Raw genomic sequence first — 17,586 nt, 5'->3', positions numbered from 1 at the left:
CCAATTTTGTTTCATGCATATGGCGAGCCTCTCCTCCCTCTGCATTGCTGCATGTGGTAGGGGACAGGGCATTGAACACACCGAGGAGGTAAAAGCTTTGAAACTGGAGGGGGAGTTCAGTGTTTTGAGTGATGTCTGCAATGTTTTAGGGAGGCTGGGTCCCAGTGTCAAGGGCTTTCTGTCCCTTGCCCACCCACAGGCACATGCCTGCACCCAAGACTTTGTCTGTGCTCCTCTGGAGCAGTGCTGGCACAATTTGCATTACCATTGTGTGGGGCTTTGGCAATTTTTCTGGCAGCTCACGTGCAATGCAGGCATTTGTGGAACTCGCTGCCGCAGGATGTCCTCCAGGGTTGTTTTGCAGGTACCAGCAGAAGTGTCCTCAGCAGCAGGGTACTTCAGGGGCTGTGCTGTGGTGGGTTGATGCCGACACAACCCACACCACCCCTCGGTGCAGGACGCAGCCTCGGAAGCTCAGCGGCAGTGCTGCAGCGAGGAGAGGCGAGCTGGCTCAGCTCCACGGCTTCCCCGTGCCCTCCTAGGACTGCAGGATTTTGCAGTGCCAATCATTTCACCCGGAGCCCTCCTCCCACCTGCAAGCGGTGGCGGTGGCAGCCACCCTGTAGCACTTCTGACTCTCGAGTCCCTGCAATGCATCAGTAAGGCAGGTGCTCACAGCTGCCAGATCCATCGTACCGCTGGGACCACTCTCTCCGGCTTAATTTTAGTGACTCGGAGGCAATTTGTCTGGACTGGTGACTCATTCCTCTCTTGCGCTCTTTTTCTTTTTTTTTTCCCCTTCCCTCCCCCTTCCTGTTCTCGCTCTGCCTGTGCCTGGCAGCGTGAGCAAGTGCGGGTACCGATATGACCGCCTGTGACGCCAGCTCAGGAGCATTCATGCAGAAATGTTTTGGTGGAAGGGTTTCCCCAGCACCCAGCCACTGCAGAGAGCAGTCCGAGTAAGGGTGTCCCCTCCCAAAGCTTGCAGAAGAGGCAAAGCTTTGCTAGGGGAGGAGAAAACGTTTTCAACACACGGAGCCTGAGAAGGGCAAAAGCCAAGGTGTGATCATCCTGCTGGCACCATGTGTGCAATTCCTGGGCTCCCCAGAACCAAGCTCAGAGTGGTCCCACCTGGGTATCCCCTGCCAAAGGATGGTTATGGCTAGCGGGTGCCTCCAAATGTTGCTCACTGCTGTCCCGCTGTCCCCCAAGCTGCGACACACCAGAGGCATGGCAAGGACTTACGGTCTTTTTATTGTGTCCTACTGACTATGTTGTGACTTCAGGGGGGCGATGAGGAAGGGAAGGGCCAGCCGGGGTGTGGGGCAGTTGTGCAAACGGTCAGACCAGTGCTACAGACCCACGACAGTCTTTCAAGCCAGCAGAAGTGAGAAGCGCAGTGACTGCTGGAAGGTACTGAGCTCCAGGATGGTGGAGTCATCGCTTTCCTGCATGACGGGCACAGCCTGGCATCAGGACGGGGCCAGGATCTGCAGCCAAAACAAGGACAGGCCTTGTGAGACCCACTCAGCTGTTCTCCTGCTCTCCCCCCCTTGGCCCCAGCGGTGGTAGGGGAAGGAAAGGGGCCAGGCCCTGGATGGAAAGCTCTCGCTCTTCTCTCTCCTCAGGCTCTGACCAAAGCTTTGTCTCCTTGAGTTGAAGGGGAAGGACAGGAGGGTACAATATGCTGAATAAAGGAGTCCTGGGGGTGCAGCTGCTGCTTGCCAATGCGCAGCCATACAGAGCACCCCCTGAGGTGAGCAGACTTTGGTAAGAGGAAGGGCCATTTAGGCAATTTCCCATGAATAAGGAACTTTTTTTTTTTTTTTCTCCATGTTTATAGACAAAAAGCAAAGGCTGCAGCTTTGCATAGCTCACAGCTGGCCATGCCCAGGGCAGTTTGGATTCTGTTCCCTCAGTGGCAGAAAGTGACAGGCAGTCCTTTTCTATGAGGGCAGGGGTAGGAAATCCGGGGCCTCCCTGCACCCAGAGATGGTGGCAAACCTGCACGTGGGCAGGAAGGGAGAAGTGGACAAGGGGGCCATGTTCTCCATCCCACCACGTCCCGTCCTGTCCCGAAGCAAGACTGCTGTCTCCCTATTGTTCTCTGAAGGTGACCCATCCCACCAGGCACAGCAGGTCCTAACCATCTGGGTCCAGGAGCAATAAAGGGCCACTGGTGTCCTCCCCAGAGATCCCTCTCACACTTACTCTCCTAGAGGAGGCTGCATGCTCGTTTCTTTGTCCGAGTGGGCTGTGGACAGAGGACTGCTCGGATGGCCTCGTCAAACACCGTCTTGAGGCCGCGCTGCGTCAATGCCGAGCATTCGAGGTATTTCACAGAGTCTGTTGGGAGGAAAGGAGAGTCTGGGAAAATCTGGGAGTTTGCTGTGAAGGGTCCTGACTCAGAAGAGAACCAGGATGAGGAGGAGGAGGAATACCACACATTGCTGTCAAGCCGAGAGAGCTGCACGTGCCTGTGTCAGTGAACAGTTCTGGCTCCCATCACCTCACAGCCACAGCACCCTCCTCCCTCAGTGCCCGTGTTGCAGACAGGGTCCTGAGGTACATGCCTGAACAACACTTGAGTCTCATCTTGAGATGAGGTACCAAGTCTCCGTAGGCTTCAAGTGTCATTCAGACTGTCTGGCCTCAAGCACCTTCAGTGGCATCTTAAACCACATAGCACCTCCTTTTTTGGGACTCTGGGCTCCAGAATTGTCAGAGATCTCAGGCAAGGCACTTGGCTCTTCCCAGACTGAATAGACAGGGCTTGTGTGACCCTCTTCATTAAGCATTGGCAGAACACACTTCACTCACTCAGGCACTAGTGACTTCAGGGCAAAGCTTTCCAACTGTACAAGACCAGGGCTTGCCTATTCCCCAGTCCTGTAGTCTACACAGAGCCATCGCATGAGGCTGGCTATATCTTCATTGGACAACCTCTCCTCTAAACTCCCAGTTGGAAACTCCTCCCTCAAGCTGTGTTTCTCCCCCTTTCTGCTCTCTCTATCTGCTGGATCTGAGGGGTTACCAGGCACAGGCATTGGTGCACGTCCCAGAAAGCAGCAGGGGGCTGGTGTCCAGAGATGGGGTGAGATACATGCAGTGTGTGGGGTTGCATGTATAAACCCCGCTTATCAGAGGCAGGAACAGGAAGCTGCTGTTGCAGCTCTTCCTGAGAGATGTTAGAAAACTCAGTCTTCCGCCTCTTTCCGGATGCCCTCTGCCCACACTGCATCTGCGGCTTTCACAGAAAAGTATTGGCCCAGATAGAAACAGCAGAGTAAAAGTGTAGCGTGTAAGTGTGTATGTATGCACTTGCATATGTGTGTGGAGGATGGCATCCAGAGAGAGGCAGAAGACAGAGGGTTGAGGTGTTGAGGTTTTGTCAAGGAGCCCACCTCCTTCCTGAGCCTCCCGAAGTGCATTTTGCCCTTCATGTGTCTCCCTGTATCCCTCTGAAATACCTCTAAGGAAGCCCCATTAGGCCGAGGGGAAGCCTTTATCTTCTGCCTCTCTCCTTTCACTAGGTCCAAGATGTTGCCTGCAAGCACATACCGATTTCCTTGGCCAGGGCAAGACCCTGAGGATATGTAATGGGGGATAGCTTCTTCTCCTTCAGCTTCTCAATGGTGTCCTTGTCATCACGAAGATCCAGCTTTGTGCCCACAAGGATGATGGGCGTGCTAGGGCAGTGGTGCCGCACCTCGGGGAACCACTAGCAAGGGAGCAAAAAGGCAAAGATGAGAGATGAAACCACGCGTATAGACATGCACGGGGGAAATGAAGAGGCACTCCTGAAAAAATCCATCAAGATAGCTGACACCCTGTCCTTCCCCACTGCCTTTCTATCCAGTGTTGGGTGCTACAACCTGGCCCAGATCAGCCTGTTTCCAGGTCCACAGACATAATCCTTCACATGGAGCTCAAAGCATGAACCGAGATACTCTAGAACTGAAACATCAAAGCAGGGGAATAGTGAGTGGTGAAAGGAGAGACAGCACTGAGTACAGTTCTACTAAGCAAAAGCATAAGCTGTTTGCCATCATTCACGGCTCCCTGAAACCCAAGGAGAAACTTGAAAGTTGTAGGAAGGAAATACTATGTTTTAATTCCTTCTGACTGACACCAAAAAAAAAGGACATTGCCTCTCTGGGTCTAGGCATTGCATTAGCAGTCTCCACCCACAGTCACTCTCTTTGCAAGACCAACACCAAGCTCACCCTCCACAACCCCTGAAGGACCAGAATACGCCGTCTCACCTTAGCACGGACGTTTTCATAAGATGCTGGGCTGACAAGGGAAAAGCAGATCAGGAAAACATCCTGTAGGCATAAAACCATGGTGTACAGTTAGGATGAGCGCGTGGGACTGCTATATAGGAGGCGGGGAAGGGACAGCAAGACTGAGTGGGCACCAAAGAGGGTCATGCTGGGGAAGGCTGTCTCTCACTATCTAACACAGTCCAGACTGCTGCTGATTGTCTCTAGAGGAGAGAAGAATATTTGCTCCCCTGACTCATGGTAACCATAGCCACCGCTATCAGAAGAGCCAAAATGTTAACTACAAGGATGGGGTTTTTGTGGTAGGCACACTCATCCTCATGGGAAACAGTCTGACAGCGTCCTGTTCATTTCTCATAGAAAGCCAGATAGTTTTCAGGACAGAATAACTTTGCCTGCTGCTGAGACAGAACTGCGTTCAATCCCAAAAGTGCACATTCAGGAGGCAAACGAGGCAGAGGATGTTATCCACATAAGCACTTTTCTTGGGCATGGCAGAAGTTAGGCTTCAACTGAAAACAAAACAAAACCAAACCCCAAAGGCAAACCCTTCAGGGTTATTTCTTCTATCCAACTTCGGCTATCTTAAACAAGAGTGTCAGGCCCAACATTGCCATACTTCTACAGCCACCAGGGGCTCAGAAAAACTTTCCCTACCTGTGCTTGGCACATGTCCCATACCGGGTGCAAGCACATTGTTGAGAAATATACATGTTGAGAAATATGCACTGCCTGCAGAAGGAGCCTAGGCAAGCAGCTTATATCGGGCATCTGACTTTCAGGTGGCTGAACCTAGCTGAAACAAACTGTGCCCTCAATTCCTAGTCCTTTTGTTTGCAATGGCAACCTTCAGACCAACGCCTGAGGCAGGAGGGTCTTTCTGCACTTGCCAAGAGACTGCTTGGAACAACATCCTTCGGGGAGCTGACCTTGAAATCCTGAAATCACTCTGACAATGTGGTGAAAAAGTGGTGAACACGGTATCTGATAAGAACCATCCATTTGTTCTGTTAGAGGCTTGGGCTTAGTTGAGGCACCAGTGGATCAAATACATGTGTCCACACACCTGATTTCTTGTAAAGGTCAGAGGCCAGCATAGGGGTTCATAAGAAGTGGACAGCTCCTGCCTCGGCTCCAAAATTCCCTGAGCCACTTGGGCTTCGTAAGAAGGGCATTTTTTCACCAGAGCTGTGTAATGCATCTAACTCCACCTTGAAACTGATGTCAGATGGACTCAAAAGTATCTTTGAGGATCTGTTTTCTTGCTGAGTTATCCCAGTAACGACATTTAGATGAGGGTTTCAAAACTCCTATAAATGCCTTTCACCTTTAGGGTTTCCAGGCACTGTGTATCAACATAAATATTCTCAGAAAAGGGCAGAGAGAGAAGGGAACATTCCCGTCACTGCTGTATGGCAAATGCTGATTTTCAAGCAGGGAAAGGAAACATATCTGAAAGAGGAACAAGGGAGGAGGAGCATGGAATGCGACCCACCGTCTGCGGGTAAGAAAGAGGCCTCAGCCTGTCATAATCCTCTTGTCCAGCAGTATCCCATAGCCCCAGATTTACAGGCTTGCTGTCAACCATCACATTGGCAGAATAGTTATCAAACCTGAAATGCAGAGACATATGCCATGGATCAAAAACTAGAAGAGGGAGCTCTTCCAGTGGGGCAAAAAATTCCCTGTGTGTACCCCAGGGCAAAGCGTAGTGATTCCTCTTCTCAGCTCATGTGGCTGATGCTGATTTCCTGTGAACCTCTACCTGACAGACTTCCCACTCAACATCAGCCCCCTCCCCATCAACCAGCTGTCCTCAACAGGTGCCTGGCTGCAGCTTCACCTTCTCCATCTTGCACGCTGATCAATAAACTTGTGAGTTTCCTGCTTCTCTCGTCAGTGTCCTTCCCACAACCATTCCTGCTCTAGACACGTCCCTGTGCTTTTCATTTGTGCTCTAAACCACAGATTTATCCTAGAGAGTGGGGAAGAGCAACACATGTCTCTGCAACCATCCCAAAGCCCTGCACTCCTCAACATCTCTGCTGGAGCAGAGGTCAATATACCCAGGTGTGCTCCCTTCCTCTTTGAAAGCATGGAATGAAATGTTTGAGAACAGCTGTCAGGATTGCATGCTTAGGAACAAAGACATATTGCCAAAAAATGGCTTTTACATCCACAGAGGTGTTTTGCCCTGGGTTCTCATAAAATTTTCTTTCCTGTTCTTTTTGGTGTATCTTTTCATAAGCTTCATGAAGAAAAACGGAGATAGGAAGGAACCAATGCAAAAACCTTTTGAATGTGCTCATGGCACACACTGCCATTGTAAGATAAGCCATACTGCCCAAGAGCATAAAATGGTCTCCGTTCCCCATCTCCAGCCACAAGTCTCAGGCATAAAGAGAAATGGTCTGTGGCCCACAAAACGCACATCCACTTCATGGCCACCTGCCAGGAAGGGATGTTGTCCTCGCAAAAACCAGACTGAGGTGAGATGGGTTCTTGTCGCCACAATTATTATTGCAGCCTCTGCTGCAAATTGGTCTGGATAAAAAAATAAAATAAAAAAATAAAAAAGTGAGGCTCTGAGGTTTTCCTGCACCTGAACTGGCAGCGTGATGCACTCTTTCTTCCTCCTCAGGGAGCGTGTACTCCACACACCAGTGGTATGGTACGAGTATGCGTGGTGTGTATCTCCAAATATACTCCACGTAATGGGGGGAGACAAATGCATCTGACCACTCAGCCAAAGGCAGCCCTAAGCTTGCTACCTATTCCACACATCTGCTGAATTGCATAGTGCTTCTGCTCTGGCATTTATCTGAATCCTGTACTCTTACCACCAGGGTTATCAGTGGCTGCTCCAATAACATTACCTTGAACAAGGAAGGTGTGCAGACCCCTGTCCAGACAGTCACCTTCTCCTGGGTCTGGTCCCATCTTTGTAGCCTGCTGCCTGACTGGTTCGCCTAGCAAGACTCCACCTGCTACTTCTAAACTTAGCAGGCAGGTAGACCCTTGGGTCAGTTTATGTTTCCCAAATGTCCCATTTATACTAAGGCCATTGTGCTGAAAGGTGAATGACAGACCAGAAGTGCAGAGGCACCTTTGTTGGTTTGGCAGCTCTTCCTCTGCTGGCCTGGAGATTGCAACCCTGCCTTCAGAGTGCAGAACAGAGCTGTCTGCACCCTGCTTTCCCACCTCCCACCCACCCCAGGGCTGCGGATGTGTCACTCACACAGTGGGGATGTATTCTCCTGGGAAGGCATTGGTGGTGTAGCTGATAAGGAGGCAGGTTTTCCCCACAGCTCTGGAAGAGAAAGAAAAAACATAGTAGGGAATAATGGTAGTGCCATCAGTCTTGCTAGGGTGAGATGAGGATGGGGAAATCCTTCCATGCCTCAAAGTTAGCCCTGTTAGGAAACCCCTGGAAGGAGAAACACATTCACAGAACCAGACAATGTGTAGCCATAGGACAGACAACCGGTAGGAAGGAAGACAGGATGTCACCCAGAGCTGTTTGTTGTCTTTGAGCACGAAGGCTTGTTTTTATGGCTTGGTACAGAGATCACTCAGCCAAAATGCATCCACTCTGAGCTAGGGGTGAGCCCAATTGCCAGTGCGAGCACAGTGCTGCACACTCACAGCCAGGATATACACGTAGTGACTTGGTGCAGGAGTGTCAGAGCTAAGCTGTCCGTCTGTCTGCAGCCTTGCCCATCTGCACCATCGATGGGCTGCTGCAAGTGGCAACATCACCCCCACCAGAAGCTGCCAGCAGCCAGCAAGGTGCCTCTCCTTGTGGCTGCCTGAGGCTGCCTGCGGTGTTTCTGCGCGTGTAGCTTGTGCTTCCTCTCTCCTCAGCCTCCCCCACCCACATGCTGCAGCAGGGTGGAGAGCTAAATAAGATGGGGTAGCAGCACACCCCAGGCTGGGTGAGAGCTCTGGTGTGACAGAGAAGGGAAACGGGCAGTCAGTCAAGGGGAGGAGGTGTCATAGGCAAGGCGAAGCCAGTGGTGAGGCAAAAAAAAAAAGTAGAGAGAAATTCCAAGAAGATAAAGCAGCCAGGGCAGGCATGGGAAGGAGAATTCTTTTCCTGCTGAGCTGTCATTTCTCAGGTCTGTGTGGCCTTGGAAAGCCTGGCCAAGCTTCAGTTTCAGCATGTGAGAAGTGGAAAGTGGGGAGAGCAACCTCTGTCCTCAGCCTATGACCACAGTTGCAGGATCAAGGAGATGGCTTTTCTGGGGGAAAAGCCTAAGTCCTTCTGGTGGAGGCACTCCTGCTGGCCATGGACCCATGCTCCAGCCTCCTCAGCTGTACATGCGAGGTCTCCCATTGCAGAGCTGTGGCCCTGCGTTTTAGTGTGCCCTTGACATGCACACTTGGCATCTTCACCTTGGTCACAAGGCACCTGCCCTGGTCGCTGCACTGTGGAGCAGCTGAAGAGGAATCAGAGCTCTTCAGCATGCTCTGACTCTTTTTTCCTCTCTCTGCCACCTCCCTTTCTGAGCTCCTCCTCTCCGAGTTCCCTCTTTTCCCAGCTCCCCTGCTTCCCTCTTGTAATAGAGATATTGAAGGAGTGCCTTGGAGGCTTCCTGAAACTGTGTGGGGAATGGCTCAGGAGATCTATGGCGTTGAGGAGTGTGAGTTAGTGATGGAAGGGTGAACAGTTCTGAATTAGTCTGACTGAACCAAGAGGAATATGAAGAGTCAGTGAAGGGGTGAAGGTTATGGCAAAGCTATTGAGAGATGTGGGGTTAGTGATCTGGACACCTGCAGGTTCCTGGGACTGAATTCAGGAAGCACTAAGAAGTTGATGGTATGTGATGGAGAGGCCTCTGGGGCCAGAACAGCCACGGGAGAACATGAAGGGCTTACTTAAGTGATGGCAGAAGGTTCTGTGGTCAGTAAGGTTGATCAGTGGCAGGGTGACAGGGCTGGTATGGCTTGGAGGGAGGTGAAATGAGACCTCAGAGCGATGGGGGATGACTGGACTTCTGTGTTGCAAGATGGAGGGTGGAGAGGTGCAGCGTGCAGATAAACAAAATGATGGGGCAGATGACAGATTTAAGAAGGGTTGAAGTGAGAGGGTCTGAGAGCAGGGCGCACAGTGGGGTTAGCCTTGTTATGAGGGAACGGTGCCTTGAGGGGTGTTACAAGAGTTGTGGCAATGGGTGAGGGGGAAGCTGGGGGTTAACAAGGCAATGGTTAAATGCCTGGTGGCGTTATTCATCCAGCTCTAGCTTGCAGCTTTCAGGGGACTTTGCTGAGAGCTAATGATGTTTCTGTGGGGCTTTCTCCTTCCTTCTCCCTTCTCCCTTGCCCCTGCCCCCTTCCCCCAGCCCCTGAAAATATGTCTGACATTTCTTGTTATGTTTAAAGACTTCTTCCTCCCCGGGGTAGTTTTGAAGGAGGAAGTGACTGTGGGGAGCAGGGCTGCTGCAAATGTCTTTTCATCTGTTACCTGATAGCTGCCCCAGATAACAGTCTGGCCAGCTCCTAGCTGGGAAATGAATTAACCAACTCCGTGCCAAATGTCCTGCCCACTGCTGGGCTCTGCTCCCCTCATACACTCATCCCACAGGGCAGGGGCACCACAGACGTGGTCCCCCACACCTCGCTTCTCTCCCCCCCTAGATTGAGGCATTTCCAAGGACCACGGGATGTGGGCAGAGCCGCCACAGTGCTGTGAAGGCCAGTTCAGGCTGCCTCCCCCTCCCAAATGGGTACACACCTGTGCCCACCTCAGTGCAAGCACCTCCTCCTCCTGGTGCCCACAGAAACCCTTTGCCAAACGTTCTCCCCAACACCCTGAGGTGGAGATGTGTCTGAACACGCAGACGCTGGGGATCAGGACCACAGTGCCCTGTCCTCTCCCAGCCCCAGCGAGCAGATGGCTTTCAAGGAGCCATTTCCCTGCAGGAGAGCACTTGCAACTCTCAGGTTTTCAATCTGACTCCTGCCTACAGGTTGAGCCTGGCAGCGACGCCACCACCTCCCGTGTGTGGGCCAGATCTGCCAGGCCCATCAAGGACAGCCCCACTTTCCATGCCCCTTTGCAGATGCCCTTCAAAATGCCCTCTCCTCCACCCTCCCCCAGCCTCCTCAGAGGTAAGTTCCTCACCCTGGTGAAGGAACAGAGAGCGAGAAAGGCAACGCAAGGCTGCGAGAGGTCAGCAGCAAGCCTGGGGAAGTCTCACCAAGCAGTGACCTTCTTCCTCACCCCTTGCCACCACCTCTCCCTCCCCGCACCCGCAAAAAGAAGGGGGTACGTACCCATCTCCCACCACGACACACTTGATGGCTTGCATGTCCCTGGGCCCGTGGCGGAGGACAGTGCCTGGGGCAAAGGAAAGTCAGGCCAAGGCAAACAGCGGGGAGACACGGGCAAATGTGAGTATCAGACCTTGAGCTGAGGCGAGTGGCAGGTTGCAGGGAGGGAGGAAATGGAAGAGGGAACTTTACTCAGTTGCCTTCTGGTCCCTCCTCCCCTCCCACCGCCGCTCTGAGCCCAGGCCGTTAGCTGAAGGCGGGGCGTGCATGACTGTGGTTTGGGAGATTATTGCTGTCATTTTTTTCACCCCGCGTGTCTCAACCCACTCCCTTCCTGCCCCATCCCAGCGGACAGCTGGGGGCACCAAACTGCTTTTACATGGGAGCCGAACAAAGGTTAGAGAGGAGTGAGAGACCAGAGGGGTGGGCTTCCCCCTCCCTCCTTCATCATCCAGACTTTGGAGGAGGTGTAAACAGGCACGGAAGTCTGCAGAGGGAGCTGGGGAGGAATGAAGAGCTGGGGCAATGAAGATTTCTCAGGTCTTCCCAGAATCCGTGACTGTCAACGACAAAATGTCACGAGGAATAACATTTTCTGTGAAGGCTGAACAAGGAACTGAGGCGGCCTCTAGGAAGCAGCAGCCACCCCACAGCAGCTGTCCCACCACTCCTGTGGCGTTAAGGTCCTGTCGCACCTCCCCACCTGCCCCCAGATTACTAGTGCAAAGAAGTATTGGCTCTGTCTACGTGTTCACCATGAAGTGGAGCAAACACATCAGAGGATGCAATGAATATTCTCTCTTCTGCTGCTACTATAAAAGCCAAGACTGGTGGAACAGAAATGTTCATGCAAGCCAGTTTCTCCCTACCCACCCTCCCTGCAACCTCTGTGCAAAAGCAGCCAATGAAAGCTGCTGCTAGACCTCCTTCATCTTGTGCTCAGAAGATAAGAGTTTAAAGCTAAGCAACAAGGAGAGGCAAAGCCTTAAGAAAGAAGAGACATGGAGCAGAAAGATGTCTCTGGTCATTCTAGGAGACACCACTCCTTCCTTTTGCCCCTCCAAATGAGGGTCTGTAAGCTTCTCCTTCCTTCTCCCTTGCAGTGCTAAGCCTGGAAAAGAGCACGTGTCTATACATCTCTGTACTCCTCAAACTGATGAGTGGATGGGCAGGAGATGTGCTTTAAAGAAGGAATGTGGTAACACAGAATTAATTAGAATTTCCAATTTTGTCTGGAGGTCAGTTAGACCAAGAACAGTGTGCATTAAGTTGGGAAGTTCCTGAAGGAAGGGATGCTGAGGGAAAAGTGCTTTTTCAAAGGTTGGTGACCTTTGTGCTGCAGCAGTCACGGGAACTGACCTGCTCAGGAGGACAGCTCTCCCATCCGTCACACAGGGCTGGCCGCAACCCAAAAACATTCAGCCGTGGAAAGTTTCCAAGTCTTGCGGCTATTTCAGAAGCACAAAACTACCAGCTGTACTAGGTGTTCCCTCTGTGGGTGGTAGGGAAGGGGGGGGAAGGAAACCCACTGACTCCTTTGCAAGAGCAGGAACGAGCTGTGGAAATGAGGGTAATACAGGTCAGAGAAGGACAGAAGAGAGTCACAAAGGTTGCTATCGGGAAACTAGCAGTAGGAGATGGAAAGGGCAGGCAGGTGAAGAAATATAGTGGGCCAGGAGGTAGGGACTCTGTCAGATTAGAAGGCAGGTATACCTGGTTCTAAAGAATGATACTGGTAGATGAAAAAAAAATACGCAATATTTACAGCTTGAATTGGAACAGGAATTCTCAAATGAAGCACTGCTGATAGAGCTAGTAGTGTATCCCATCCTAACCCCAGATCCTCACCCAGCAAGTGTCAAGGTAGGTTTGCAGGCTGTAGAAAGAGGACCGTAGCTAGCCTGCAAAACCAGCAAAATGTAAAGTGCAACCCATGGGCAGTTTGCTGGCACAAGGGGCACAGTTATCTTAGAGACATTTTGAGCTTGACATCAGTCCATTTGTCAAAAAGGTTTGGAAAGCTGTACCACATCTCAGTTGGAAAGTTTTGGGACATCTGATGGCAATTTGCTCCCCAGGTAACTGGACACACTGGGAGCTCTCTGTGGCAGACGTCTGGCTGAAAACTGAGGTCTCTGGGATTCTGAGGGTCCTGGAAGCTGGGGACCCTAAGGATTCAGGGAGCTCTAGATTGGGCAGACAGCCTGGGACAGGCTTTCCCTTTTTTTTTTTTTTTTTTTTTTTCTAACTCTTTCCTGGACATTTTTGAACCTGCATTTGGAATCACCTTATCCAAAGGAACATTTCAGTTTACACCAAAGCTTTTCTCTGAAGGTTTCAAATAACCCCAAGGTACCTTGGTAGATATAGGGTGGGAAGAGTGCGGACACCTGGGGTGGGAAGGATAGGGGCTAAAAAGAAAAGGGATGGAAAGAGCTGGGGAATATATTGGGTGCTACCTGGGACAGAGTGATGATGACCTGCTGACTGCCAGTGTGTGCTTTTGTCCTTGCAGTCGTGCACGGGGGCCTGTGGGACTGGCAGCGTGGAATGGAGAGGGTAAGAAGAAGAAGAGTTAAAAGCAGTCAAGGAGGAGGGACTGCTGATACTCACATCCAGGTGAGCCCCATTTCATGGCCGCTGTAATTCAGTGTGGCCAAAAATAAGCAGTGAAAGTTCTGGTAAAATGGTTTGTCTCTATCCCCCTCCTGAGCAAATCACTTTTGAAAGACAATTGCCTGTTACTGCTATGGATAGTCAGTTTTCTTCCAAGTTAGAGATGTGTGCTGTGAATCTAAATGCATCTCTCCTCTGCCAATAGCTACATAGAGGAACAATAGGGTTTCACATAAAGGTTTTTAAGGGTTTTCTTTCTATCATATTTAAATTATTAAAAATGGGATATTAAATTCAAATAATATGCTTTATAACAGCTCTGAGAACAACTAGTACCTGCTACATTAAAACCTCTAAATTGTGTATGCTGAAGGAAAGGGAAGGAAGGAAACTGCAGGAAATAGCCCTGTTACCCTTAAGTGAGCACATAAAGAGCTGCTGCTGCTGCTTTGATGTGCTCTCACACCACGAAGAGGTGCTCTTGACATGAGTTCCCTTCTGCATGTGCAGCTGGGCCGAGGGAAGGCAGAAACCCCTCTGGGGTTTCTTGTTCCCTTTGCTGCATTAGAGGAAGACATTATGGGAAAGAATTGCTCAGTAGGATGGTTCTGCTCTGAGACACTTCCAGGGCTCTGGGTTTGCACAGCACCTATGTGGAATGGTGGGCAAGGGAGATGTGTAACATTAGCACTTTACCCCCAGAAAAATGCAAAGCAAAGAGGAATTTGGGTCACCCCACCTCTCCCCCTTTTTCTGTGGTGTTCTATTGGTGAGGACACGACAAGGATCAGGGGCCTCTTTCAGAGCTGTTTGAGCTTCACAGCCCTGCATGAGAGGGCAGAAGCTGAGCAGGAGGCTTGTGCTTCAGCCCAGGAGTGGCAGGGAAATCCTTTCCAGGGGGGAATGTGGGTCTCATTTCTTTACATACATAGGCCATGGTCTCTGCAGGTATTATTATCCTGGGCCCTGATATAATTATTTGATGTGAACTATTGCTTAGGTGATTCTGTGTGGCCAAGAGATGTTTTCTGTATGTGCTGGGCCTCCACCAAGGAAGACATTAGCTTGTTTCAGCCTGGCTGAGCTGCAAACTGTCCCTCTTGCTATATTCCCCTTTTGCCTCTTCCCACTTCCCCATTCACACAGCTTCATACCATCTGTCTCCTGCTTTTAGTTCTTTCTTTGCTTCTATTCTTCTCCAAAGCTCCCACCCCTCCCTTTTGCTGCCCCCCTCTCCCCTCACTGCTGCGGTTTCCCACTAACTGCCATGCTTCTTGGAGAGCCTGCCCTGAATTCAGAGCTGAGATTGTAAGTGGAACAGGGTGATGCATCTCAGGCCATCATGTTCTTTTTAATATGGCCATACCAGGGGTCCTCTATCCTAAATTCACCCCGTCAAGCAAAAGTTAATAAAAAACTGAAGTTTCCAATCCAATCGCACTGAACAGAAGCTGCCTACATTTAGGACATAACTCAAAAGTAACTCAAGCTCAGAAGTAACTCAACTTGCAAATGGTGTTTATTTAGTCTTGGGCCTGTCATGTTCATGGGCTTTCCTGAAGACCAGCCCTACTGAAACTGGGGGGCAGCTGGTCCATACATTTTATCGTGGAGACTGGTCTGTCTTCTGGCTGTGACCACTCTCAGCTTTTCTGGTCTGGGGCAAAATAGTTGGTCCACTGCCAACCTCTTTTCTGGAGCATGGAGAGGGGTTCCATTCCTTCATCTCTTCTCCATTGTGTGCCTGGGTAAGCAGAGACCTTTGAGGATCAAGGTCCTTGTGAGGGCTGATTCGTACTTGCACTTCTCTCACTGGAGAAGTTGTTTGCAGACTCCTAAATCACACTGAATTTTTTATGGCTTGGCCTTATCTGCCTCTCTGTATTTTTGTATGTCCCTGGTGATTCTGATATCAGTTTCCATTCTTACAGACACTTTGTTTTCAGCTGGTGACAGCCTCCACATCATTGATACTGCTGTTACTTAATGCTGATAAATATAGATCATTATCTTTTCTCACTAGTTGCTCACGTGGTTCAATGGAATTTTTCACCTGTCTGTTGTTGTGGGGAGGTAACAGGGACTAGAGTAGAGGTGTAAATTCTAACTTAGTGTCAAATGCTTGACTTAGATCTCTTGCGTGCTAGCAGTCTTCATGCTTTATCAGTTGTTAGATAAGCTGTTCTGTAAAACCAGATCTAATATGTCTTGTCATGGTAAGCTGTAGTATCTTCTAGGAAGGCTGCATGAGGGAAGTGAAAAGAGCTGTTCAGAGTATTAAGGAGCTCTATAGTTACTCTTTTACAAGACTAATATTTCCTGAAGTAGCAAAATAAAATCTTCTACTTGACTTCTACATTTCTGCAAAGGCGTAAAGCCTTAAGATTGCTGCACATCTGAATACAAGAAAAAGTACTTCTGGCTCATCATTCAAGTTTATCAGACACCAAGCAAACCTCCTGTAATCTTTATAACATTTTTTCCCTTTTCTTTCCCCCCATAGCCTTTTATAATCACCATCTTTCTAACTCAAAAATAAATTAATTCTAGTTTGTTGAACTAGTAAAAGCATTTGAGGGCAGCCTATTTCAGGTACTCTGCACTAGTAACTTTACTTTCTGCCTTCACATTTCCATCCTGAGTTATGGTTCTGGCTGTCGGTCTGTGTTGCTTCTTGTAATTATTCTATTGGGATATTCTATGGGAATTCTATATTCTATGGGATACCCCATTACAAACTCTTCCGCCTCTTGCCTGCACACCCCCAGCCTGATATAACCATGGCTGGAAAGAATGTGCAGTGGCAGTAGCATTTAATGGATCTAGCCCCAGTCTGCTATCAAAAGTGCTAATTTCCAGGGATTCGTCTCTTCTTCTCCCTGTTCTCAGCAGCTCTGGAGGCAGAGGAGAAGAACTGCTTCTCATGTGGGCTGGTAGGTGTGAAAAGTGATAGGAGAGGACAAAAAGGGCCAAATCCCAACCCAACCCAAGACATATCCGACCTGTCCCAGTCCCCTTAACTTACCTTGGTACTAAGTAGGCCCCAAAATACCCCCCTTGCCTACCAATCTTCTTGTTCCCTCATGGACACCTCTTCTTGCTTGGCTAAGAAAACTTTGTACCTCTGGGTCAGGCCTGTCTTTGAGCAAGGAGTCACCAGTCCCATCTCTATTCTTTGCCTTGTTAAAATAACCTCTGTTGCCTGGAAAATGTTTGTTGGTTCTTCCTCTAGTCTCCTCTTTTTCCAGGAAGTGCACTACTTGATGAGACATGCCCTTGATGTGATCTGGGCTACTCTTTTCCCAGATGTTGCTGTAGTCAACGTAGTGGTTTTCTTCGAATGTACAGGCCACAGACACTCTAGATTTCTCTAGGAGAAATATGCCAGAATCAGTGCCCAATGTAAGAGCTCACTTGAATGTAAGTATCTTCCAGCGTAAGCTGATTTTTGCTGTGTGTCAAATTTTCCTTGCTTAGTCTGTATGTGAGCCAGGGTGCATCTCTGCTGACCTTACTGACAACACCAGCAGGAGAACCCATGTACTCTGAGCCACTGGCTATGGCATAGCTCTGACCACACAGTAAAACATTTAACTCTCATCTCCCCTAGGATCCATTTGATGTTTCTATAGCCCTGGGGTAAAACTAAGCTTTATCACGTGCTTGCTTGTTTGTTTGCTTACTTGCTTGCTTCCTTCCTCCCTTCTTCGTCTCTCTCGCTCTTTCTCTCTTTGTTTTTTCCTTTGTCTGCCCACTCTTTTTTTCACTTGAAATAATGAAAGGCTTGTGTTGTAGCTTTTTCATGGTATTTTCATGCCATGAGCACAGAAGATGTGTTACAAACTTAAGGGCATTTCCAGATGCATTGCTGGCTGGGATAGTGTTACTAACCACCTGCCTTCACCGCAAATCTATATTGACTGTCTGGGGTGCTCAAGCTTGTTAACTTATCGTTTGGGTCCAGGATTCCTAAAGAGGGGAATCGCTAGTTTGCTCCAGGGTAAGCCTGGAACCATATCTGTCTATGTGCCATGTGAATGAGTGAGGGAATAATGGCATGGAGGGGGAGGTATAATTGCCCTGCACTTTGGAAAGAATGGGAGATGCTCTAGGCTTAGTATAGTCACATGATCCTGTCTCGCTTCTTGTGCTCCTTCGTGAGAAATGTCTCTTGCAGGTGTTTCATTATTACATGGAATAAAATTATGCAGTTTCCTAGTGGTATATACCCTATTCAGGCCCCTCTAGCTGATACAAGTGAAAGCATTCAAAGTGTATCAAGGACAACCACTGTTAAAAATAAAGCTACCAAAATTAGCTGAATGCAAATATATAGTGGAGGTCAGCATTGAACTAAATTATAGAATAGAATAGAATAGAATAGAATAGAATAGAATAGAATAGAATAGAA

At 49.5% G+C, this 17,586-nt stretch overlaps 2 protein-coding genes across 3 annotated transcripts in view; one reads left to right on the top strand and one right to left on the bottom strand.

The window, feature by feature from the left end:
• The window catches only part of CYTH4 (cytohesin 4), a 42,009-nt gene that overhangs the window by 2,767 nt on the left and 21,656 nt on the right, over positions 1-17,586 (top strand). Inside the window, exon 1 of one of the 2 annotated variants that reach the window (XM_035345079.1) lies at positions 13,077-13,178. The exons of the other annotated variant lie outside the window; for it this stretch is intronic. The gene's annotated coding sequence lies outside the window, so the exon portion shown is untranslated. Of the gene's footprint in view, positions 1-13,076; positions 13,179-17,586 lie in introns of those variants that run through there. 2 annotated transcript variants of the gene reach the window in all.
• On the bottom strand, positions 1,232-10,759 carry RAC2 (Rac family small GTPase 2). The gene is made up of 7 exons (XM_035345130.1): positions 10,563-10,759; positions 7,525-7,596; positions 5,782-5,899; positions 4,266-4,328; positions 3,562-3,721; positions 2,212-2,346; positions 1,232-1,490 (listed from the first exon to the last, which is right to left on the bottom strand). The coding sequence occupies exons 1-6, from the start codon at positions 10,595-10,597 to the stop codon at positions 2,216-2,218; spliced, it is 579 nt and encodes a 192-aa protein (XP_035201021.1). The 5' UTR covers positions 10,598-10,759; the 3' UTR covers positions 1,232-1,490; positions 2,212-2,215.

The sequence above is a fragment of the Oxyura jamaicensis genome, chromosome 1 (genome assembly GCF_011077185.1).
Source record: "Oxyura jamaicensis isolate SHBP4307 breed ruddy duck chromosome 1, BPBGC_Ojam_1.0, whole genome shotgun sequence".
NCBI classification, from domain to species: Eukaryota; Metazoa; Chordata; class Aves; order Anseriformes; family Anatidae; genus Oxyura; species Oxyura jamaicensis.
This window is presented reverse-complemented; position numbering and strand designations above follow the sequence as displayed.